Genomic DNA, 27,394 nt, shown 5'->3' with positions numbered 1-27,394 from the left:
AGTTTATGTAAGTGTAGGGTGTGTTGTGTCTTTGAAGAAACCAGACCGGTGGTTCTGGAGATAATGTGACAATTGTACAGGACACAAAGTATTCATAGACCCTAGATCAATGATGGCGAACCTTGGCTCCCCAGATGTTTTGGAACTACATTTCACATGATGCTCAACTACACTGCAGAGTGCATGAGCATCATGGAAAGTTTAAAAAAAAATGGGGTGCCAAGGTTCGCCATCACTGCCCTAGATTATAGACCCATACCTTTAGCTTATTGGACACTGGCAAGCCTTTGAGGACATGCCCAGTGGATGACCCCTCCCCCCTCCCATAAATCCTGGGACATCCTCAAGCAATAAATGAGAAGGATGGGCAACAACTAGGCATACATGTAAAAGCACATGAGGTGAATTGTCCTTGAGAGTGTAAGCTTTGGTGATCAGACTTCTTATCCATCTTGTGATGGTAGATTTGAAAGCAGGGTGTCTCTTGCGAGGTCCTGCGGACAGAAAAAATAGAGACTCTGTCTGTCTGATCAAAGTGATCAAAGTGATTTTTTGAGCCCAGCATTTCTAATGCCGCGTACACACGTAGCCGACTATCCGACGGACTTAGTCTGGTGGACTTCCCGCCAGACTGTCCGTCGGACTTTCCGAACGAGCTACATGCCCACACACGGCACTTTTGCAGCGGACTAATGCGGCGTACTAAGTCCGCCGTACTATCCGCCGTACTTTTGAAATGAACGGACTCGCCCACACACGCAGAGGAAAGTCCGCTCATTTTGAGAGCGTCTCCAGGTAGGCGGGGCCCGCGAAGGAGACGTCGCTGGCCCCGCCACCTGGTATGGACTTAAAGGGGAACCCCAATGCCAAAAAAATCGGCGTGGGGGTTCCCCCAGGTCCACATCAGACCCTTGTTCGAGCACGCTACCCGGCCGGCCAGGAAAGGGGGGACGAGCAAGCGCGCCCCCCCCTCCGAGCCGTACCAGGCCGCGTGCCCTCAACATGGGGGGTGCCTTGGAGTAGGGGGGGCCGCGCGCCCCCCCCACCCCAAAGCACCTTGTCCCCATGTTGATGAGGACAAGGGCCTCTTCCCGACAACCCTGGCCGTTGGTTGTCAGGGTCTGCGGGCAGGGGGCTTATCAGAATCCAGGAGCCCCCTTTAATAAGGGGGCCCCCGGATACCGGCCCCCCCACCCTATGTGAATGAGTATGGGGTACAATGTACCCCTACCCATTCACCTGTAAAATAAAATACAAAAAAAAACACAACACACAAGATAAAATAGTTTATTGCACAGCTCTGGGGGTCTTCCGTCTTCGGGGGTCTTCTCGCCGGACTCCTCCGCTATCTTCTTCTAGCTCTTTTGCTAGCGGAGGAGCCCGGCTTTCTTCCTCGCTGCGGCCTCTTCTTCCGACTTCGGGGGTCTTGTCCCCCTCTTCAGTTCTTCTGCCGGGCCACCGCGCCTTCTTATAGCTCTTCTGTCGCCGCTGTCGCCGCTGTCGCCGCCGCCGCCTTCCGTTCTTCTTCTTCTCCTGGAGATGTTGACTCGACGCTCTCTCCGGCTGCAATGCCAGCGACTTGTGTGTTGTGGTTTTTTTGTACTTTATTTCACAGGTGAATGGGTAGGGGTACCCCATACTCATTCACATAGGGTGGGGGGGCCGATATCGGGGGCCCCCTTATTAAAGAGGGCTCCCGGATTCCGATAAGCCCCCCACCCGCAGAACCCGACAACCAACGGCCAGGGTTGTTGGGAAGAGGCCCTTGTCCTTATCAACATGGGGACAAGGTGCTTTGGGGTGGGGGAGCCGCGCGGCCCCCCCTTCCCCAAGGCACCCCCCATGTTGAGGGCACGCGGCCTGGTACGGCTCAGGAGGGGGGGCGCTCGCTCGCCCCCCTTTCCTGGCCGGCCGGGTAGCGTGCTCGGACACGGATCTGATGTGGACCTGGGGGGTACCCCCACGCTGATTTTTTTTCGGCGTTGGGGTTCCCCTTTACGTCCATACCAGGTGGTTCGCAGGCCCCGCCTACCTGGAGACCCGCTCGAATGAGCGGACTTTTCTCCGAGCGGGAAAAGTTTGTTCATTTCAAAAGTACTGGCATACACACGGCCGGATTGTCCGCCGAAATGAGAGTACGGCGGGAAGATTGGAGTGCAAAACTACTTTCTAAGTCCGCCGTACTTTCGGGTCAAAAAAGTATGCCGGAGGCTACACACGGTGGGATTGTCCGGCGGACTTGAGTTTGCCGGACTTTTCCACCCGATTGTTTGATCGTGTGTACGCGGCATAAGAAACAAAGTTGTTCCCAGTGCTCAGCTTAAGCAGCCCCATCACAAAGTGACTCTTCAAAGACTGGGTCACATAAGAAGCTGTGCCCTTGATCTGGAACTCAAAAGCACTCCCTAGCTAACTAACACAGTGCACAAACGTCTGGAAAGCATCACAATGCAGAGCCCTGTGCCCAAAGGTCACATTCCAGGCATGGCCTGCAATAGTTCTAGTCCAATGAGGTCCGAGTAAGGCTTCCAAAGCTATTGATGTGGATATGACAATCCAGATAGCTGCTAAAAAGACCAGCTTAAGCAGTATGTCATGATGTCTTGTTTGAAGAAAAACATGTTAAATAAAAATGGTTACACTTTACTCAGAAAGTGTGTACTCTGCTGCTGGTAAACAGATGATTTTTTTCCCCTGAACTCTCCTCTATGTTATCGTATCAGTACATGTACACAGGATCACTTATAGTAGTTTCTAAGCAGTTGAGTTTAGAAGTATTTTTTGGAATGCAAAAAAAATGGGCTTAGATTGATGTTCAGAGGCATTTGAAATGCCAAATGCCTGTAACAGCTTGTAAACGGTAACTCACGTTTAGCAGCATTTTGTTTACATTTTATAAGAAAAAAAAACTAAAAAAACAAAAAACAAAAACACACACATATATGTGTGTGTGTGTGTGTGTGTATATATATATATATTTTCTTTACAAACGCTTCTAGATGCAAACGAGGCTGTAAACGCGGCTAAACAGGCATTTTTAGACACCGGTTTCTAGATGTAAAGTTAAGTCATTCAGGAGAGGTTAAACAACATCCTTTGTACATGAAGCCTAAAAGTGTCCATCCTCCTAGGTCACTAATAAAAAATGTAGGCATGCTGGAAGTTGGAGGGGTTACACCAGGCTGGTCACTGAGTTTTTGTTTGCCAGTGTCCAAATCCTTCTGTAGACACCATTATAACCCAAATATCACAATTAGTAATATGTTCAATACATTGGTAGCCTTGTCATCTTTCTGATCTCACACACTGCACACTTGGAAACGAGGTCAGAAAACATACAATAGTAGTCTGCTTCCAAGTTTGTAATGTATCAGATGTAAAAGCAAAAACCATCACACAAGTGTCATATGACCCTCTGATCCATGTATATGACGCATATGACCCTCAGGTTCAACAGATTAAATTAAGCTAAATAAAGAGAGATACAAAGCTTTAATATTCTTTAAATTAAGGACAATTTCTATTAATAGCACATATTATTCTTCTTCTTATTAAGTTCAGCTTTAAAGCAAACAATGGAAACCTGAATAACCTTAACTGCGCTATATGCTAGGTCATGGATAAAAATGCTTTGTACTGCACATTTAGAAAGGCTGCTTGTGCATTGCAATTAGTAACCTCTAAAGATGTGCTTTTCACTCATTGTGCTCATATACTATTGAGTACATGAAGAACAACTCCCAATGGCCCTGTATTGCTGCACTGTAAGCAGAAAACATGGGTATCAAGGTAAATGTTCCACTAGCTCAACTGTCTTTTTTGCTGTCGCTGATAATACCAGAGTCCCAAAAAAATCTTTTGTACCTGCTTGTACTTAAACACAGATTATTATCAAACTCTTTCACACAAAAGTTACCATGGTATAATACCATAGAATATTAGATTTCCTCAGGAGTCAAGATCAACAATAAAGAAATCTGAAATATTTTTTGAAATAGCTGACAGAAACTACACAAGGACACAATTTGATACATTATATATATATAAAATATATTCTACCTGTATTCCAATTGAAGAACGCTTTTTAAGGAAGTCATCTGATTTGCCCACTAGAACAGCTTTGTCACTGGTGCTCCGAACAGAACTGCTTTTACTTTCAGAGGCATGACGCTGTGCTGCAGCTGACTCCAAGGCAAGGTTCATGGCCTTATTACTATCCAGGCTGTCTGTGGAATTATAAAGACCCCGGCCATCTAGAGGCCATGGGGACATCCTTTGAGTCCGTTCATGATAGGCATCCTGGGTAGATTCTGTGCTGCTTTGTGCTGTCACTGAGATGAGCGGTTTGGAGGTTGTGCGCGGGGGTACAGGAGGAGGTGTTTTCTTGTAATTTGGATAAGATACCGCTAAAAAAAAAAAAAAAAAAAAAAAAGATAACTTTTTTATATGCAGCATTTGTAAGTTTGTTATTTCATTGTTATTTTGCAGTGTCGTTTATTTTGCCTGTTAATAATAAAAGACTAACAGCAGTAATTAATACCTTACTATTACCATGTACAGTAAAGCAATATTACTTTTCCATTTATTGCAGTAACATAAACTTTCTATTACTAAAGGGGACTGATCAGTTATTTACAGTGCCTTGAAAAAGTATTCATACCACTTGAAATTGTTCACATTTTGTCATGTTACAACCAAACACGTAAATGTATTTTATTGGTATTTTATGTGATAGACCAACACAAAGTGAGACATAATTGTGAAGTGGCAGGAAAATGGTAAATGGTTTTCCAAATTTTTTACAAATAAATATGTGGAAGTGTGGCGTGCATTTGTATTCAGCCCCCTGAGTCAATACTTTGTAGAATCACCTTTCGCTGCAATTACAGCTGCAAGTCTTTTTGGGTATGTCTCTACCAACTTTAAACATCTAGAGAGGTACATTTTTGCCAAATTATTCTTTGCAAAATAGCCCAAGCTCTGTCAGATTGGCTGGAGAGCGTCTGTGAAAAGCAATTTTCAAGTCTTGTCACAGATTCTCTTTTGGATTTAGGTCTGAGCTTTGACTGGGCCATTCTAACACATGAATATGCATTGATCTAAACCATTCCATTGTAGCTGTGGCTGTATGTTTAGGGTCGTTGCCCTCCTGGACAGTGGACCTCCACCCCAGTCTCAGGTCTTTTGCAGACCCTAACAGGTTTTCTTCTAAGATTGCCCTGCATTTGGTTCTATCCATCTTCCCATCAACTCTGACCAGCTTCCTTGTTCCTGCTGAAGAAAAGCATCCCCACAACATGATGCTGCCACCACCATGTTTTATGGTGGGTATTGTGTGTTCAGGGTGATGTGCTGTGTTAGTTTTCTGCCACTTTTGGCATTTTGCTTTTAGGCCAAAAAGTTTAATTTTGGTCTCATCTGACCAGAGCACCTTCTTCCACATGTTTGCTGTGTTCCCCACATGGCTTCTTCAAAACTTCAAACGGGACTTCTTATGGCTTTCTTTCAACTATGGCTTTCTTCTTGCCACTCTTCTATAAAAGGCTAGATTTGTGGAGTGCACGACTAATAGTTGTCCTGTGTATAGATTCTCCCACCTCAGCTCATCCAGAGTTACCATGGGCCTATTGGCTGCTTCTATGATTATTGCTCTCCTTGCCTGGCCTGCCAGTTTAGATGTCTTCGTAAGTTTGCAGTTGTGCCATACCCTTTCCTATTTTTGGATGATGGATTGAACAGTGCTCCATGAGATGTTCAAAGCTTGGGGTATTTTTTTTAAACCTAACCGTGCTTTAAACGTCTCCACACCTGTCTGGTGTATTCCTTGGCCTTTATGATACTGTTTATCTACTAAGGTTTTCTAACAAACCTCTGAGGTCGTCACAGAACAGCGGTATTTATACTGAGATTACACACAGGTGGCCTCGATTTACTAATTAGGTGACTTCTGAAGGCAATTGGTTCCACTAGATTTTAAAGTGGTTGTAAACTCTCTCTCAAAAAAAAACAACCTGCAAGACAAAGGCATAATGAGCTAGTATGTATCGCATACTAGCTCATTATGAAATACCTTCCTTAGATCAAAGCTGTTGCAGCGGTTCCCGTACACCGCTGTGACCAGCAACATGTCTCCCGGAGTTATTTCTGGGTTCTCGGGCTCCGGTGCTCTGAATGGCCAGATCCCTGATGACGTCACTCCTGCTCATGCGCGCAGGAGCCACTGGTCACGGCACAGCTACTGAAAAAATGCCATGAGCGAGGAGTTTCTCCAGTTTCTCCGATGATGTTGGCACATGCAAATACAGTGAATAGCTCCTAAACTGTGCAATTTTAGGAGATATTCACGGTACCTACAGGTAAGCCTTATTAAAGCCTTATTAAAGTAAAAAGTTAAAAGTGGTAGTACAGGGTTTATAACTACTTTTAAGGGTAATTAGGAGTATCAGATTAAAAGGGGGCTGAATCAAATGCACGCCACACTTTTAATTTATTTTTCACAAATAAATATCTGAAAATGATTTATCATGTTCCTGCCACTTCACAATTATGTGCCACTTTGTGTTGGTTTATCACATATATAAATGTACATAAAAATTTTCGGCTGTAACATGACAAAATGTGGAAAATTTAAAGGGGTTTGAATACTTTTTCAAGGCACTGTATCAGCTCATAGTCATGAAAGGACAACAAAAAGGAAACTAATAGTTTTAATGAATTGCATTTTACATGTTTATAAATTGTTTTACTCTTTTTAGTATTTATGTAAAATCATAATTTTAAAAAACACATTTATTACAGGATTTACACGCAATCTTTTTTAATTTCAAAGGCTTCTCTGCACTCTGGTTGAGTGTGTTAAATAGGTATGGGCTGAACACCCCCCCTGTCTATGGGCAACGAACAGGAGTGCCCATTTTGATGGCTGGGGGGGGCTCTGCCTCCGCCACCCTAAAGCACCTTGTCCCCATATTGATGAGGACAAGGGACTCATCCTCACCACCGCGGCCATTGGTTGTGGGAGCCTGTGGGTGGGGGGCTGTGTGGAATCTGGAAGCTCCCATTAACAAGGGAGCCCCGAGATCGTGGCCCCCCTCTAATTGAGTGAGTATTGGGTACATAGTACCCCTACCCATTCATCAAAAAAGTGTAAACAATAAAAAACAGGAGCCAAGTTTTTGACAAATTACTTTATAAAAATAAAATAGTGTCCCTCAATGTAAATCCATTGTCAATCAAGCCACTCGCCAGACCCCCAGAAAATAACGATCCGTCTTCTTGGGTGGTTGGCCGCTGAATGCCTTCTCTGCACTTTGACAGTTCTTATATAGGTAAACCTGGCAACATTACCTGTAGCCACGCCCCCTTGTGACATCACTGGTCCAGCATGCACCGGTCCGTGATGTTACAAGAGGGGCGTGGGCCACCAGGTGACATTGCCAGGTGGCCGCTCCCTTACCTATATAAGAACTGTCAAAGTGCAGAGGAAGCATTCGGCAGCCAGCCGTCCCAGAAGGCTGAGCATTGGTTTCATTTCTATTTTTTTGGGTCTGGTGGGTAGCGTGATTGATGATGGATTTACATCAAGGGACATTATTTTTTTATTTTTTTTATAAAAGATTTGTGAAAATCCGAGTGCGAATTCGAGTGTTCGGCAAAAGGCCAAAAAGGCAAATGTTTGACCGAAACTCATGCTCTGGCTGAACCATTCACCCAACACTAGTGTTAATCCATTAGTTACGATTATCTAACTATGCTAGCAGAGAATGGGTGCTGTGCCTTCATGATCTGCTGCGTGTGCCAATACATTATTAACAGCACCCCAAACACAAATTGCAAATGCAGGGCATTTTCTGGAATCAGATTGCATGGTACCGCAGTACTATAGGATTTGGTGCAGCATGTTTTTCAAATTAATTAGTTGAAAATCGCACTGCACAGGAATCACACAGGATCATTCAGGTCTGAGATTCAACTGTTATTTTGCTTAGAGAGTCACCACCTGACTGCAAGTTGTAGGTCTATATGAATCAGGGAGTAGGCCATCCTTGTCGGGTTTAAGTAAAAGGATAACCACCGCCTCATTCATGGGGGAAGGCGTCCCAAGTCCAGAGCTTCTACCAGAACATATTTTAAACATGGTAAAAGAGTATCCGCATACTTCTTATATACCTCCACAGATAGCCCATCTGCTCTCGGGGATTTGCCAGATAGAGAGAGAACCAATGCATCTGCAAGTTTGTCACTAGTGAGAGGAGCATTCATATATCCCTGTCAGACTGGGAGAGTTTGGGTAGCTTACTATTAAAAGAAGTATGAAAATCGTCCTATGATGACGATACCTTGGATGTGTATAAATCAACATACAAAATCATGAAACGTCCTAAGTATATCAGAGTGTGTATATACAGTTGTTCCAGAGACCATGTTAACTGTAGGGATAAAGATACGCCTTATGGGATTTCGATAACATTACTAGCAGGTGACCTGTGTTTTCCCTTTCCCCGAAGAACCTCTGTTGCGTAAAAAAACTCTTATTTTCAGCTCTCACTAATGACACTTGTTTAGCCAATCGCTGAGCTTCCGTCTACGCTCTCTCAGTGTGTTCAGAAGGGAGCTCAACGTATGCAGCCTTAGCTGTTTTAACCTCTTGCAATACAACGTTTTCCCAGGATTTGTTCTTGGCCTTAATAGAGGAAATTGCTTTAATGAATTGGCCCCTCAAAAAAGCTTTTAGGGGATCCCAAAATACTCCAGAAGCTACTGAATCCTTGTTGACATGGATAAAGGTGGTCAGGGTATGCAGTATAGCATCAGGATTTGGAAATAGGGAAAGCCAGAATGTTTTTTTCCCCAGTAGAATTGTTTAGTTATACTTGAGTTGATAACCTGAGCCCAAAAAGGGGAGTTGTCAGAGATAGTTATTGGTTCATATTGGGATAAGGGATTATAGGAAACATTTCCTCATTACAAAAGCCAAGATCGATCCTTGAGAGGCCCCTATGGATTTTTAGTAATCCACACATCCCGTGAGCCCATCTCCGATTGAAGTCTGGCAAAAAGTGTCTTGCCCTCTGTTACCATCTGATCTAGGGAAGAGGTGGAAAATGTATCAAGCCCAGCATTAATAAAATTGTTAAAAAATCCCCTACAACCAATGCAGGGGTGTTTGGATGATGAGCTAAAAAAACTTTTGGGAACATTTTGAGAGACCAGTGTCCTCACACCCCTAGAATAGGAGGAGTAGGTAGAGTGGAATTGATGGCTAAACACACAGGTAGAGAATGAGGATGACTGATCTGGTGACTGACAAGTGGGTTTCCTGTAAGCACGTTATGGAGGAACCCACATTCTTAGCTATGTGTAATACTGCCAACTGCAACTTGCAATTAATACAATATTCACATGCAGTCTTTTATATTCACCTGTTTATGAGGAAATGTACTTGACTTTTTATTTTTTTTATAAGAAAATATATGTTAAAGCCAATTTATATTAAAAAAAACTAGGCTTACTTCATGATCAATGCACAAACAGAAAACCCTACAAACTTTCTAATTTTGAAAGTGCAATCTAGCTTCTCCCACTGAATTCAGTCACAGAGAATGGGAACAAGTAGAGGAGGTGATTCATAAGGCCCAGTGAAAGACAAGAAGAGTTGATAAAATTAAACAGCCTATTCAACACATTGAGGAGATATTACTTAGATTTTGGAAGACAGAATCTGCATCCACTGTTTATAGGAACCAATCATCTTCTAGCTTCAGCTTGTTCAGTTAAACCTTTAAAATGAAAGCTAGAAGCTGATTGGTTACTATGTGGAGCTGCTCCAGTTTTTGTCTGTTCCAGTCTCTGTATATTTACATTATTGTCGCTGCAGGGACCAGAAGCTTGCACTGAACTAGAGTTTCTGCAATGGAGGACTGATTAAAGCGCTCCAAACATATTAACAATTTTGTTAAAAAATGGAAGCTGTAAAAACAATATTAACAATTTCATGAGAAAAAATGCTGCCTCAGACTTGAAAAAAAACAATAAAAAAAGAGAAGTCAATGGTTGCAAAAGTCAAATCAATATCAAACAAACCACTCCAGGTGGATCTGAGCTCTCATATTCATTCACTATGGCCAGGTGCTTTGCAAAAGCATTTTCCACAAACACAGAAAAAACACAGTTCCCCACAAATGCTAAATGTGGGAGAGAATCAAACCAGCTAAAAGGGAGATTACATTATCCAAGTCCAATGTAGAGGTATCTTTAATGCTAATTGTAATACAAGAGTGAGTTATTGTTTTTAAAGCAATATATCATATATTTATGCCTTTATCTAAGTAGCAGCCCATCCCTACAGGGTGCATGGGTGTTGCCCCTCCCCCCAGCCATGCTTCCGGCTCCCCAATCTACATGCACGGGACACATGGATTCCAATCCGTTTTTTTAAGCACGTGATTAGAGCCAGAAGCTCTAATATTCTTCAAAAAAAGATGGGTTTGGGGTGCAGAGCACTGTGCTCCAAGCCCACCCAGGTGTGTGACAATAACGAATAAATATTCACTATTGTCACACTGATTCTCCTCCCAGCCAATCAGGAAGCAGGTCATGACCCATTTCCCAATTGGCTGAAAGGAGAAGTGTTCCAATTGGCCTAGGAGGAGGAGGGGGAGATGCTGTGATGCAGAGGAGGACAAGCAAGGGACTGTTTTCCGCCCCTCCCTCCCCGAAATATACCACCAGCTGCCCCTGCTTTGTTAAAAAATACAAAATGCAAATAGAAAACGAAAAGCTATGTACATACGTATGTCAAGAATGATCTAAAAGTGAATGCAAGAGGTTACATCGCTAACAAGATTTGTGATGGTGCAGAGTTCTTATTGCTGAAATTTTTTTAAAATTGCTGGTGGGTATATCTTATAAGCCCCCTAACATAAGGCATGTGGAGACATGAGAAGATCTGACCAATATCACAGATAGAAATGACAATAGTGTGCATTTTGCTTTTTTATTCTATTCTGTTCTATAACATAGTGACATTGATACTAAATTTAAAATGTGCTTTTTTTACTCCAACCTAAAATACACAGACTCTGACCTTTGACTATGACTTATGACCCTAACCTCGACCCTAACCCTGACATAGGCCAAACTCTGATCTAGCGTTTTTTTTTAACAAACACTACTTTGTTTACACTTTTCTCCTCTGGTAAGGAGAAAAATACACAATGTGTCTTTTTCTCCATTCCAGAGGAGAAAACAACATGGGGCAGGCTATGCAATGACTGATTACTGATAGGCAGACAATCAGAGGCTATTACAGTGATCAGGTGATCATGAACACGGTGTTCCAGTTCCTGATCATCAGTACGGGACCCCGGGGGTCTCGGTGAGAGCCTGGTCTCTATGCTGGGAGTGCTCTGTGCACCATACTCTGAGCAGGGACACATTTACGCATATATGCGGCCCCACAGATAAAGACCCACTTCTGTAAAGGCCACATATTTGTGTACAATTGCCGGAAAGGTTTTAAAAGATTAAGTAACTTCTATATAAATTATGCATTTTTCCAGTTTCCATTTCACTACTGGAGCAACCATCTCCACACTGTCATTCACAACAGTACAAGCAGCCAGCTAATACTTTAGTCTCTCAACATCTCTCTTCCTGGCTGGTGGTTGGGTATGGGATCAGCCTATTTTATTACAACAAAGTTTGTATAGTACAAAAAAAGATGTTAGAGGGATGAAGAAGAAGACACAGAGGACTGCAAGATTAGATGAAAAGCTGCAGAATGAAGAGGGGAAGGTGGCTTCAGTGCTGGCTGTAACCCGCCCATAGCAGTGTCCATAAATTGGACTTCAATCTGGGGTGGACATACAGCCAGCAAAAACAGCAATGTTCTTTTAATACCAAATCAATGCACAGATCTCAACAGAACCCACTCTTCACAGAAGCATTTTAACCTTCTGGTGGTACTTATCTTTTTTAATTGAATCATTGGAAGTAAAATATTATCAACCCCTGTGTCTTTTGTAGGTTTGGCTCTAAAAGAGTGCATGTTTACATCCCTTTAAATCTGTTTTACTATTAAAATGATATGCTTTCTTTTTTCTCTAATGGTCATTAGCTAACTGTGTAATGAAATGAAATATGATTTTTACTTTGGCAGTTATAGAAATTATGAACGGCTTCAAATTAGAAAGAAAAGGCAATCTGGAATAACAATAATTTTCAAAATGGATGGCATGGCAATTAGACATATTATATATTTTTTTAAACAAAGCACCAAGATTTACTGCACAGTATGCATCAAGATAAATTCAATTTTGTTCTTAAAAAGTTGCAAGTCTTCTTAGAAAAAAATGTACAAGGCTGGCAGCTTCTTATGGTCAAGCAGAAGCAGCTAAATGACTCATTTATTTTGACGTTGTGACTGGCAGCAAGTGATGTATCTCACTACAGTTATTGCAGGCTCTGCATTTTCAATTCTAGCTTACTGAGTGCCTTAATGACTTTCTAACACTTTATCAGTTCACTTTGTGCTGAAGATGTCCCAACATGCTCACAAGGTAGATTTCATCACTAATAAGACTGCTAGTACGCTTGCACTGGGGATATAGTAATGCTGTACTGTTGAAAATATTTCCTCATTAATTGTGGTTGTATATTATTCCCTGAATCAGTTCTGATTATCAGCGCCCTCTGCATTTTTATTGCTTAGAGAAAGAGTTTTTACTATGGTGTAAGTGATTTTAATTCTATTTTTAAATCTCATGGTTGAATATATTTAAAGCTGAACTCCAGGCAGAGGTAAAAAAAAAAAACAATGCAATCATACAGTATATACATAAAAACAATTCAGAGGTAATGTACCTCTACAAACTAGTGTAAATATTTATATGTATCCTGATATTAGAGTACTTCCCACAAAAGCACCACTCAGACTGAGGGGAAAGGGGGCAACACAGGAAATTTGGGGCAGTGCACATAAGCTGCCAAGAAACATGCCAAGAGGAGGAAAGAGCAGAAAAAGTGAGCTGACAAATATCCTGTGAGGAATTTTGATCAGTGTTCTTGACCCACCTGTGTTGCTGCTACATTGAAGGTCAAACATTTGACTGTGTTGTTTGGCAGCAATACCTTGATTACAAAATTAGCTGCACAGTATTGCATTGGAGTACTTGCCTTTAATTGCACATTATTTTGTGTAACTTCTACATTACAACGTTACAGCTTGGCAGCAAATTTTGGGCCATTCCAAATGGCAGTTGCCAGGTCAGAAATTAGTGTTTCAGGAGATAAGAATGAACGAATAAAGAAATATTGATTTGTTAGCCACTGCTACAAGGCGACCACAATGCTCTGTTTCATTGGACAACTGCGTGGCAAATGAGGTTTAATGTTAATAAATGTAAAGTTATGCACTTGGGGGCTAGAAACACACATGTATTTTACATACTAGGGGGAGTACAACTGGGGGAATCAATGATGGAGAAGGATCTGGGTGTCCTGGTAGATCATAAGCTTAATAATAGCATGCAATACCAATCTGTAGGTTTCAAAAGTAAGCAAAGTCCTTTCTTGTATTAAGGGAGGTATGGACTCCAGAGAGAGAGAGAGCTATCATTTTGCCCCTGTAGAGATTATTAGTAAGCCTTCATCTAGCATATGCAGTTTAGTTTTGGGCACCAGTTCACAAAAAAGGATATCGGTGAATGGGAGAACGTGCAGAGAATAGCAACCAAACTGATAAGAGGCATGAAGGAGCTCAGCTATGAGGAAAGACTCGAGGAGCTGAATTTATTCTCTCTCGAGAGGAAGAGATTAAGGGGGGGGGGGTATGATCAACATGTACAAATACATAAGTGGTCCATGTACTGAACTTGGTGTTGAGTCACTTTAGGGTCATCACAGAGGACAAGGGGGCACTCTTTACATCTAGAGGAAAAGAGATTTGGTCTCCAAATGCAGAAAAGCTTCTTCATAGTAAGAGCATTGAACATGTAGATTAGACTCCCTCCAGAGGTGGTTCTGGCCAGTTCAGTAAATTTCTTTAAGAAAGGCCTGGATTCTTTTCTAGACACACACAATATAACTACATACTAACATTTATAGATAAAGTTAATCCAGGGAATATCCGATTGCATCTTGTGCATCTATGTGCATCAAATTGAGAGGGATGCGCATAGTGTAATATTGCTAAAATGCATTTGTTAACATCACAGAGAAATGCACTTACATCAAAAGAAAGGCATACAGACAAAAATCCCTGCCTTGGCGAGCTACCAGCCGTCACTGAACGTTGTGTATGTGTTCCTTGCTTGAGGCGTTTCGCCCCTCCCACTGGGTGTCTTCAGAAGCTAGGGGGGCCCGTGACTGGCTGTCTTATTTACTAAGTCCCCCCCACTACACCCAAACCTCCTACTACTCTCGCAGCCTACAATGTTTAAATTCCACTTCCTGTTATCTCAGGAAGTGTTGCGGTCTCAATGTTAGTGCTCTCATATGTTGGCCTCTTTTATACACAGGAATCGCCATGTTTATAATCCTTATGTATAAACATGGCGATTCCTGTGTATAATAGAGGCATGTCTTGGGAGCCCGCAATGTCGACACCCCAGCCGATCTGAAGATCGGCTGTTGGGTGCTGCTGCCGCCATCTCCACTAGATGGCTCTGCTTTAAGTATTCTAGCTTTAAGGCTGCATTAACATTTGAGTGTTAGCAATCACAGCAATTTGGGAGCATTTTCTTCTGTGTGTCTTTGCATGTTTTTTTTTAATTAATCATGCACAATTGAATATCACTGATCATTTATACACAAACGACCACTGTGATACAGACCTAGTACAGGTATATGAAGGCATTATACTGTAGAACAACAAGCAGATGAGTACCTGGAACCCTTAATTTCCACTGTGTTCTTTAACTAAAAAAAGATTTAGATTTACGATTTAAGATATAGGACTATTTATCAGGTAGCGCCAATTATCCCATTCTAATATATTATTACATTTTTTTGTAAAGACTCCATTGGGGTTTTATTTTGGGGAGGCTGCAACCAATTTTGTGTGACCTAAGCACGGCTTTATATAATATTAAAATAGTCTGTATGATGAGGCCACAATTTAGTGTAAAAAAATTGGACTTTGGGTGTTGGTGATGCCTTCACACCATAACCCTATAGAGGTACTCTTGATGAAAGCAAGAAATGACCTTGCTGTAAAAATTACTGATATGCCCCAGCCAAGCAGTGGCAGAAAAATTTGTCTCTGTGCGTTGGTGGTACCTTCACACCGCAACCCCATAAAGGTACTCTTGATGAGAGCAAGAATTGGCCTTGCTGTCAAAAATTTTAATGATATGCACCTGTCAAATAGGTGTGGAAAAACTGGTCCTTGTGTTAATTGTACCCATGAAACCTACACGAAAAATTTCTTCCGGATGAAATCAACACCCACAAAGCTAGGCAGCCTAGACAGTCTTTTAGAGATTCAAAATCCAAAAAGCACTTCAGCGACGTCGGCTTTCAGTTTCATAGCTGCTGCTAATCCAGGACTGATTAATTTTGATAAATGTCAGCCAGTCCATGGAGTCTGTGGACAGACACGTTCTCTTATCTGTCACAAGACCTCCGGCAGAACTAAATGCCCATTTGGAAAGCACACCGGATGCAAGGCAGCCCAACAGCTCAATTGCATACTGGGCAGGTTCTGGCCAGTGTTCTATTCTCATCACCAGTATTGTCAACTGGAAAGCTCTCCTTTTTTTGCCTCTAGATAATCTCCCACCATATGATGCAGATTCTGCCAATGGGATGTGGAAACTGGCAGCCCTGGGCACCACTGAGGTGGCCCCCTTCTTCACCGCTCCCCTCTTGACCAACAGAAGCCCCAAAATGATGTTTTTCACAAGACTGTAACCTACTAGAGTCTGGAAAGGCGTTTCATAAACTCCTCTTTAAGGTGTCCTCAAGAGATTTCATCTTCTGCTACAGGATGAGTTCTGAAATTTTCCCCTTTGTAACGGTGGTCAAGAAGGGTTGCCAAACAATAGTGGTCCTTCTCCTTGATGCCACATATTCTCAGGTCCTTTTGTAGGTTTTGAAGAATGAGGGAGCCCATGCACTGCAAGTTTGCGGAGGCATGAGCAGCAGACTCCTCAGGGTCACTGAGGATTACAGTATCTGGAACTGCCTCCTCTCAGACACGTACTACTCCCAAGGGATCTGGGGATGGAAAACCATCTGTTAAGGGTTGACGTATGTCTTTCTCTGTTTCAATGCCTTTAAAACTGCCAGAATCCTCCTCCTTCCTCTCTTCTTGTGTTGTGTGGTGTCGCAAAAATGGTGCCTGCATAAAGCAGGCCTTGAGAGGAAAGGAAGTCCTCCTCTTCCTCCCGCTGTCCTACCTCAAGTGCCCTGTCCATAATGTCATGCAGAGTCTGCTCCAGTAGGAAAACAACAGGGATTGTGTCACTGATGCATCTATTATCACAGCTCACCATCCTTGTTGCCTCCTCAAAATGGTGACTGTACAGTGCATGCATCCTTTATGAGCAGCCATAGGCATGGGAAAAAAAGCTGGCATGGCACATGTGCCAACTTTCCCTGTCTAAAGACAAACAGGAGATTTGTGCAATTATTATACAGTACTATTCCTGGCTCCAGCTGGCATGGCTTGAACCACCTCTGGGCCTGCACCCGCAGAGCTGCAAGAATGTCTGCTCTGGTGTGGCTCCTGTCCCCTACACAGACCAGTTGAAGCTCTGCATGGCACCTTTTAGCCTGACTCATGGAGTAGTCCCTTAAACGCATAGGGGATACTGGTGGTTCATAGAACATTTCAGCAGAGGAGGGCATGGTGGAGGAGGAGGGGGTGGAGCTGACAAATCTCGCATCATCACCAGGAGCTTTATTGAGACGAGGGGGGCAACCCAAGCTGCAGCACTGAGAACTGCCCTGCATCCTTCCGAGTTGCAAGCCAAGTTAACCAGTGTGCTGTGAACTAAATATATCATCCCTGACCATGCTTGTTGGACATCGTGTCAGCAGTAACATGGACCTTGCAGTTGACTGCCTTGCCCAATGATGTCACAACATTACCTTCCACATGATGGTACAGAGCTGGAATGGCTTTACGTGAAAAGAAACAGCGACTGGGAACTTGCCATTGTAGTACAGAAAATTCTGTAAACTCACGAAAGGGGGCAGAATCCACCAGACAGAAAGGCAGGACTTGCAAAGCCAGTAGCTTTGACAAGCTTTCATTTAGACACTGGGCATGTGGGTGGCAGAGAAATTTGCCTGCTATAGTCTATAGCTGGTGATGTGCTACTAGCTACTAGCAGATGTGTTGCAAGGCCCCGTGACACCCTTCGCTATACCATCATCCCTGTCAGTGGAGGTTGCTGAGAGGTCATGAGGTATAATGGGAGTAGACTGGAAAAGGTGAGGAGTGAGGAGGAGCAGAATTGCATCACTTTTGTGTGGCTTTTGGGTGCTCTTGCCAACGGGCTGAGTGGTTAAGGTTAATGCCTTGTCAAGCATGTGGTTCCCAAATACCTGGTGTTTTTGCCACGCTTGATCTGCTTGAGGCAAAGTTTGTAAATTGCAACAGTGCGATCGGCTGTGGGAAGTGAGTGCCAGGAGATAACAGCTTTATAATCTGATGGAATAGGGTGCCTGCTCTCTACTCTTCCATGATGACTGCCACATTGGGGGTTGTGCCTCTCCCTCACTTTCTTCCTCTGCTCTATCCGGCACCCAAGCCATGTCAGTGACCTCATCATCATCATCTCTTCCATCCTCATCAGCACTGGAGACAATGTGGCAATATGCTGCAGCTGGGGGAACATGACAGCCATGACAGTGCGATCAGCTGCATATGTGCTAAAAAAAAGGCCCAGACAGCTGAGCTGTGGGAAGTGAGTGCCGGGAGATAACAGCTCCACAATCTGATGGAATAGGCAGGCTGCTCTCTACTCTTCCATGATGACTGCCTCATTGGGGGTTGTGCCTCTCCCTTGCTTTCTTTAAGTCAGTGACCTCATCATCATCACCCCCTCCATCCTCAGCATCACTGGAGACAATGTGGCTGCAGCTGGGGGAACATGACAGCCAATTAGTTGTGCTCTCCCCTCTCTGTAGGCTCATGTTCCTACTTTCCTCAACCTCAGAACCAAGATCTGAATCAAGTAATGGCTGTGCATCATCAAGGAGAAAGTGGCTGATGTTGTGTTAAAAAAAACTCAGCTGACTCCTCCATGCCTGATGCTGGGGCTATGGCAGGATTAGCTGTGGACATGGAGGCAGAATAAGCCACTTTGGCAGCTGCGGTGGACTGCACACTAGTCTCTGCTTGGGTGATGGAGGATGAGGATGGTTTAGTAAACTAGTCCACCACCTCCTCTGCATTCTGTGGCTGGATAGCACGGGCAACATCACTAAACAAGGAAATGATGCCCTGCCTAAGGATGGGCCACATTTACCTGTGGACACAGACGCTGCTGGCCCTCTCACAGTGAAATGGAAACATCTGCCTCTCCTTGCTGGCCTCCCAGACATGATGGGGGGGAGGGGGGGGGGGGGGGTGGGTTGTTAATTAACAAAATGTACTAAAGATGTGGAAATGTGTACGTGGATGAACATAAATCAATGGAAAGTTGTGTTTGGTGCACTTTAACTTGAGTATCCACGATACACTCTGTGTTAAACTGGCAAAACCACACTGCAATATACTGCAGTAAATGTGCACTAATGCACTGCAATATACTGCGGTAAACGTGCACTAATGCACTGAAATATACTGCATTAAACGTGCACTAACGCACTGCAATATACTGCAATAAAAAATACGAAAGATGTTGTGCACTGCCACTTATTCCTATATATAATGTGAGGCTGCTGCTATCACTAAATGTGTTCCCACATACAGTGCAATTGGTAAAGAAAAAAAGTTGTAATAGCGCTGCCCAATGGTGAACAATCATTCAAATAATAAACTCCTGTGCTATAAAATTGCTATAAACATTGATACATTGAAAAATACATAAAAACACATATTAGATAAATAAATTCCCAACAGTCCACACAAAGTGCTCTAGTGCATCTTCATATTTCAATATGTGCTCCACCATATAACAAGAGTGCTCTGTCACCAGGTGAAATGTTCCCTCATGGTGCAGTGCAGTGCCCCGATAAGTCAGGTGTTCAAATGGGAGAACTGCCAATGTTCGGCCCGAATTCATGCTTGGGCCAAACCGCTTTGCCCAACACTGCCAAACACTGTTATAATTATGGTAATGATTAAGCACAAGATGTATATGTGAAGCGCGTCTACCTGACCACAGTTTGGTGTTATTTTTGTGAAACAAAATAAAAGACAATTGGAAGTTCTGGATGTGAAGCCATTTCTCTTTCTTCTTTCTAACTACTAAACACTGGCTATGGACGAACATAACAGATTTCAGCTGGTACTTACACAAGTATAAGCTCACCACACTGCAAGCCACAGAAGGTATAGTACTGTATTGCACAGTATAATGATGTATAACACAGTATTATAGCACTCTATATCAAAGTATATCTCCCTACAGAGAGATCCCTAGCTAGCTTTCCCTAACTATCTCCAACACACACTCACAACATGGCTGATGGGAGCCCACCATTTATATATTTTCAGCCATCATTTCAAAGCTTTGCTGAACCTCAAAACCATGAGATTCAAATGGAACCCAAGATGGCCCCGAACCTCACCCATAATTATAATACAATTCAGAACTAAACAGGCTGCTGTACTGACACTCATTTATTTATTACATGCCAAGAAAACATTCTGTACTTTCCAAAACAGATAAATATTTCAGAGCTGTACTACAAAATTAATACAAGAATACATTCATAATAAACCATAGACTGATAAGAGCTGAATACATTTATTTGTTTATTTAGAAGTCACCAGGTGCAGACTAAAATATGAGAAATAAGCAAATGTATCAATTTCAAAATTTTCTATTTTTTGGCAGTCAAATATGATTTGTTGCAATAATTGTTGTTGTTGAATGACTGATTGTTTGGAACAGTAATCTTATGCTGATGGATTTGGCACCAAACATCTTATTAAAAGGTATAAAATATGGGTGGCAAATGAATGAATTTTCTTTAATGGCCTCATGTGAAAAAGGGAAATATTGCTTCTATCATGGGTCTGTAACCACTACTGTATTTCTCTTCATGCTTTGCTGTCATATTACATGCATTTCTGGAAATCAGGTGCTCCCAAGAATCTATGAAGTGAAATATTCTGCCTGTGCAGGGTGGCTGTAGTCCCTAGAAAAGCAGGCTATAGCTAACATAATCAAGGCATTGGTCAGGACAGTGATATCAAACCAAAGAGCTCACACAGAGATGTCAATAAGCTAGCAAGGGTTACAATTAGCAGGGTAGAAACAATGTCAAGGAATAAGACAGAAGCTATATTAATGAAAAAAACAGAGGCCACTGTCTAATCTAACAGGGCCTAAGCATAACAATGAAAAGGGGTATGTGTGGCCAATGTTTGTTTTGTGCTGCACTCTGAGACACCTGCAGTGCCACATCAAGCTAACACTTGCCCAGGCAATACCATATCACAGTCCCATAAATGAAAGGATAAGACCCAGCTGCAGAAACTAAGGGAGTTCTTTGCCCTGTCAAGAAAGCAGCAAGAACAAGATGACAGTGGTGTGCTCCCCAGCCTTCTCCAGAGGTTTTAGGCTTAGGGGACACAGAGGCCCAGAACATCAAGCACCTGAGGTGACCATTCTCCTCTTTCTGTGTCTCCTGCTTCATCCACTCTCCAGAGGCAGTCTAGCTTAATCCAGGCCCAGCATGTCTAACCAATGGTCTAATGACTGAGGTAAGAATGTATAACCTATCATCTAATGACACTAGAGAAATTCAATAACTCCTTTAATATTTTTCTTACTTGCAACCAGCCAGTGCTTGATACTACATTGAAAGACAGGTTAGTGTCTCTACGGAGTACTATACATTCAGATATGATATCAGTTACATGGTTTATAAGGTTGAAAAAAGACATAAATCCGGTCAGTTCAACCAATCTTTATTCTCTAACAATTCCTAAAGCCCTGTATATTCTGCTTTCCGAGGAAGACATCTAAATGTTTTAAGTTATATACATTCTTAGTATCAGTTCCAGGGTGAATGATTTGTGCATTTTTAGTGCTCTAACAGTAAAGAACCCTTTTGGCTATCTAAGATTAAGCCTACTCTCTTCTGATCTCAATATGTGGATGTGTGATTTTGCATGTGTATTTTGGCACCCAAGTGCATAACTTTACATTTCGCAATATTGAATGTCATCTGTCATGTAGCTGCTCATCCCCCCTATTTTGTCAAGTTGTTTTTGTAATTATGCTACACCCTGTGCTAAATTTATCATCAGCAAATACTGAAATTCAGCTTTTAATTACAATCTATAAATCCTTAATAAACAAATAGAATTGATTTGGCCCCCGAAAGAACATTGGGGCTCACCACTCACTCTGAGAATGAGTCATTTATCATTATCTACTCTAGACCTGTTCACTTAACTAATTTCCTATCCATGTGCATACAATTTCATCAACAGACTAGATTAAATATTTTTGAGGTAAGGTATGCTTGAGGTGATTGTACTAGAAAGGATAGGAAAGATAATCAAAGAATAAAAGAGGAGGAAAGGTTGGTTTTCAGGCAACTACCCAAGCTCAGACAAACTAATTAGCAGGAAACATCATTCTGATTATGAAGTCCCAAATAAAGGAAGCAACAACATTGCAAACTGCACAGCCAAATCAATCCATTAAAAAGTGTAACCTTCAATGTCATAGAATTATAAAGCTGTACCACTAGTAATGTCGTGTACCTTATTCAATGCAAAGAAATGCAACACAGGATCTTATGTTGACATTACAAACAGACATTACAAACAAGAATGACTTTACACAGACACATCTTTAAAGAGCATTAGGCCGCGTACACACGCGGGGACTGTTCGCCCAACTTTGTCCGTCAAACAGTTTCAGCAAACAGTCCGCTCAAAATTAGCATGGACGGACATGGCCACACACGACGTACGAACAGTTTGCTGAAACCGTGCGCGATGACGTGAACGGCACGTACGTCGGGACGAAAAATACGACGTCCTATACACTGCATTATAACTTTCGGCGTGTAAATCCTTTCTGAGCATGCGCGGAACTTAGTTTGACGAACAAGCCTACACACGAGGGGACTGTTCGCTGAAACAAAGTTTCAGCGGACAGTTTTTCGTAATTTCCGAAAAACCTTGTTCAGCGGACTGTTCGCTGAAACTGTCCGCTGAAAGCCCACACACGGGCGGACTGTCCGCCGAAACACTGTTCAGCGGACAAAGTTGGCCGAACAGTCCCCGCGTGTGTACGCGGCCTAAGAAAAAATATTTCTGCACATCTAAGGGACATACTTTTTTACAACCAGACCATCACTGGGGAAGGAAAGGTAATCATATGAACTAAAAATTATAATTCTATTTGGCACAAAAGATTATGGACTGTTCCGTTCTGTATTGACCTCTGTTTTCTAAATCACAATCCAAAAGTCTCATGACCATCCTCACCTCTGTGACTGTTCCTCCCCCATCTAGTCTATAGCCCTCTCCCTGTCTTATCTTACTAACTATGCAAGTTAAATGAGTTGTAAAGGCAGAAGGTTTTTTTTATCTTAATGCATTCTATGCATTAAGATAAAAAACCTTCTGTGTGAGGCAGCCTCCCCAGCACCCCTCAGTTACTTACTTGAGCCCCTTCTCTCTCCAGCAATGTCCACGAATGTCTAAGTCATCCAGGACATTCCTCCTGATTGGCCGAGACACAGCAGTGGCACCATTGGCTCCCATGGCTGTCAAAGTCAGTGAGTTAGCCAGCCAATCAGAATGTCTGAATGGATACACGGAGCTCTGACTCTGCCTGGATGCCCCCATAGAATAGAAGCATTTATTTATTGGTTTGCACAAAAGTTATAGCGTTGACAAAATAGGGGATAGTTTTATGGAATTTTGATTAATATTTTTTTTTTTACTAGTAATGGCAGCAATCAGCGATTTTTATCATGACTGCAACATTATAGCGGACACATCAGACATTTTTTACACATTTTTGGGATCATTGTCATTTATACAACAATCAGTGTTATACAAATGCACTGATTCCTGTGTAAATGACACTGGCAGTGAAGGGGTTAACCACTAGGGGGCAGTTAAGGGGTTAAGTGTGTCCTGGGGAGTGTTTCTAGCTGTGGGGGGCGGGCGTGGCTACGTGTGGCAGATCACTGATCTCTGACACTGTCACTAGGCAGAACAGGAAGCTGCTTTTTTACATTAGCATCTCCCCATTCTTCCTCTCCGTAAGACAATCGTGGGTATCCCCGCGGACATCGAGTCCACCGGACCCTCGACATGACTCACGGAGCTTGCCGGTGGCAGCGCACATGTGTCTGCAGGCCGCCTCTTAAAGGGCAATGTACAGGTATGTTAGTTTGCCTGTATGTGCCATTCTGCCACAGTATATCTTCGTGAGGCGGTCAGCAATCGGTTAACCACTGCTGTTTATGTTTGTTTGTGTTTTTTTCCTCAGAGATGATCTTATTAAACATGTGGTAAAAGTGTGTGTATGAGTAAAAGTGTGTGTATGAGTAAGTGTTTAAAGAAAGCTTGTCCTAAAAATTTGTAAGTTGGTGTAAATAAAAAAAAGTTTCATGGACAGTACTGAATTGTTCTTGAGGTACAGTATAAAATGTTTCAGCAAAATGTAGATAAACTATGTCCACTAGGCTTCCACCATCCAATTTCTTACTTACTTCTTCATAGAATGATAACAGGTTGGTATGACAAGAATTTTTTTTTATAAATCCATGCTAGTTGTCACTTATGATACCTTTATTGCAGACATTTTTGTATAGAGTCCCTGGTCATTATGTCCAAAAACTTTACAAACTATTCGGCTGACTGATCTGTAGTTTCCTGGTATACATCTCTTTTTTACCAAAATCCTGGTATACATCTCAATCTTTTTTTGTAAATTGATGCCACATTTGTTCTACCACAATCAGTTGGTACCATTCCAGTCAGTGAAGCATTTCTAAAGATTAGAAATAGCAGCTTGCTAATAAATTAAAGGGGTTGTAAAGGTTTTTAAAAAAAAAATAACAAACATATCATACAAGGGTTTTGCACAGAGTGGCCCGATCCGCCTCTTCTGGGGTCCCTCAATGGCACTCCTGGCTCCTCCTCTTCCGGTGTGCGCCCACGGAGAGTTACATTCCATGGGGCACTCATGTAGGCATGCTCCCAAGTCTTGCTACTGCGTTCGTTGCCACTGACAGCAGGACTCGGATCCACCCCGGCTCCCGTGTCACTGGATTTGGTTGACAGCAGCAGGAGCCAATGGCTCTTGCTGATATCTATCTAGCCAATGAGGACCCAAGACAGCAGCTGGAGCTGCTGTGCTCATCCCCGTCACTGGAACGATCAGGTTCAGGTAAGCAAAAGGGGGGCTCTAGGGGGCTGCTGCACTACAGAAGATTTTTTACCTTAATGCATAGAATGCATTAAGGTGAAAAACCTTGAGGGTTTATAACCCCTTTTAAGCTAAATTCTCCAAGTACTTTTGGGTTTAAGCCATCTGGACCCAGTGATTTAACATTACATTTCTCTATTCTCTTTTTTACCTGGTTTTTTTTTAGCCACATAGGTACCTTCAGTGAAAAATCATTAGTATTGCTGTTAAGACATTCAGCACTCATTACTTGGTTCAGACACATTGGAAAACTGTTTCTTATGGTCATAGATCTATGCATTAAATCAACCCAGTCTTTATTCAGAACCCTCAAACAGAAAATACACTTGGATTTTATTTTTCCTACCTTTATGGTACACAGTATAAAGGTGCATACACACCACAATGAGCCCTTTTGTATACATATTCTCTGAGATGTTCAGTAGTTACATAGTTAGTAAGGTTGAATAAAGACACCAGTCCATCCAGTTCAACCTGAGTGAGTGTCTACAATTGTCCCCATCTCTGTACATTGCACACTTACATTGGTCCCTACCCTCAAGGTGCCCACAATTCAAGTTCTCCATTCATATACTAGGGCCAATTTTTGGACAGAAGCCAATTAACCCACCAGCATGTCTTTGGAGTGTGGAAGGAAACCGGAGTACCCGGAGGAAACCCACGCAGGCACAGGGAGAACATGCAAACTTCAGGCAGGTAGTGTCGTGGTTGGGGTTCAACCAGCGACCCTTTTTACTGCTAGGCGAGAGTGCTAGCCACTATGCCACTGTGCCGCCCCTGATGCAGTAATGCTCTTCATATTTAATTTTGTTGTTTTCAGTCTAGTTGTGCCTGTAGGCTCGATTTGCGATTACAGCAACCATCTTTCTCATGATTTCACTCTATTTGAATATGCATTCAAGCCTTGAGTTATCGAAAGAGATGGCACATTGTACATGGTGGCACTGCGGCTGAATTCTCCATACTGCAGACATTTCATACTCAATGGATGTTTAACCTCATGCTAACTAGAATACTGTTGACTCATGCCTCATGGCCATGGCCATATCTGGAAAATGATATTAGCCAGCTTCCCCAAACCTATGTTTTAGATGTCAGCTGGGGAATCTCCTGAGTCAATGGTTGCTAGGAAGCTAGATGCTTCTGGCTTCTCATAGCATAGCCATAGCAACCCAGAAGCCTTCTGTAGTAAGTGATTATGATAATATCAGGATCGTCAACTCTGACATCTAAAAGTTGCAGTAGTAAGAGCAACTTGTATGCCCTCTTGGTGGTGGTCAGTGGGAGAACAAATGCCCAGCATCATGGTTCAAGAAAAAAACTAAATGTTCTGTTGGTAGGACAAAAATGCCTGGCTTTATTCGTCAGTGGAAGGAAAAATGTTCAGCTTTATTGGTCAGTGAGAAAAAAAGGCAAGCATTATTAGACAGTGGAAGAAAATTGGCTGATGTTATTGGTCAGTAGGAGGAAAAAAAATATAGACCCAAATATAGACTTAAAAATGCCCCTGCCGGAATAGAAGGAATATTTTTGGCATTATTGGTCATTGGAAGAAAAAACAACACACAGCTTCATCAGTGAATGGGAAAAAATGAGCTACACCACTGGTCAGTGAAAGAAAACTACCTGGTATCATTGGTCAGTAGGAGAAAACATGCCTAGCCCTATTAGTCATTGAGAGAAACAAATGCCCCGATTCCCCAGATCACACATCCTCATTTGATCATCCTTGCATGTCTTTATTCAGCCCTATTTGTATTCTTGATTAGTTGTTTTATAATTGTAGAATACTCTTCGAGCCATATCACAGAATTTTTTCCATAAAACAGTACATACTGACACTGCCCTTCCGATGTGTATTCCACATTCTGACATAAGAAACTCCACCACCTAATTCCTGTCTACGTCTGAAACATCTTCTACAAGATGATTAAAACTTTCACTTTATCACTACTGTTCAGAAAGACCTGCGCCAATGTTCAATAATGAATATCCTGTAACTGCCGAGAAACAAGGCTAACAAGTCTACAAAAGTGCTAGTTTTAACATATAAAATGCATTTTTATTTTCATTAAAGAGGATATATCACCAAAAGAATACAAAGATCCTGGGCACATAGCACTTGTCCCTATCTAAATCTGTGCAGGGGTTGCTGAGCTGTGGTGTCCCACAGTTAGTCCACCCACCTGCCTAGCTATCCAACAACATAGATTAATTGAGATTGGCAGTGCACATAGAGCATGCACAGCCCCCAAACCCCTCTCTGCTGTTCTGTTTAGCACTCTGTCCTCTTCTGTTAGTTTACAAAGTCCGTACCTGCAGCCTGGGCGCAGAGAAAGAGGAAATTGTCAAGCTGTGTAGTGAACGATTGCAGAACAAAGCTTTCATTCACAATAACGATGGTGGCAATAGAAAACAGCCTAATAGAGTATCTGGATTGTGTTGCTGTCAGATTGTGTTTTTGTGAATGAAAGCCCTTTTCCCTAGCTGCAATCAATCACCACACAAGCTGACAGTTTCCACCAACTCCCCTTAAAGTGGTTGTAAAAAACCTGTGTACAGCAGCCCCTCCAGCCCCCCCCCCCCCTTATACTTATCCGAGCCCCTCTCGCGATGTCCATGACAACCTTGCCTTTCCCAGCACTCGCACGCCTGATTGGCTTTGAGCAGCAGTGGGATCCATTGGCGCCTGCTGTTATCAGTCATAGCCAGTGAGACAATAAGGAGACAGAGGGGGCTCGGTGAAACTGCAGCTCTGTGTGTGAATGGACACACAGCCATGGCTCGGGAGAATGGTTGCTTGGGTG

At 42.6% G+C, this 27,394-nt stretch overlaps 1 protein-coding gene across 5 annotated transcripts in view; it reads right to left on the bottom strand.

The window, feature by feature from the left end:
- The window catches only part of DLGAP2 (DLG associated protein 2), a 1,292,461-nt gene that overhangs the window by 129,435 nt on the left and 1,135,632 nt on the right, over positions 1-27,394 (bottom strand). For all 5 annotated transcript variants that reach the window (XM_077487763.1, XM_077487764.1, XM_077487766.1 and 2 more), the window contains one exon: positions 4,060-4,406. In XM_077487763.1, coding sequence (XP_077343889.1) covers positions 4,060-4,406 — 347 coding nt within the window. The remainder of the gene's footprint in view (positions 1-4,059; positions 4,407-27,394) is intronic.

This window comes from Lithobates pipiens, unplaced genomic scaffold (assembly GCF_037356315.1).
Source record: "Lithobates pipiens isolate NorthernLeopardFrog02 unplaced genomic scaffold, aLitPip1_a1.2 Scaffold_18, whole genome shotgun sequence".
NCBI lineage: Eukaryota > Metazoa > Chordata > Amphibia > Anura > Ranidae > Lithobates > Lithobates pipiens.
Note: the sequence above shows the minus strand (reverse complement) of the source record. Positions and strands in the feature narration are given on the sequence as shown.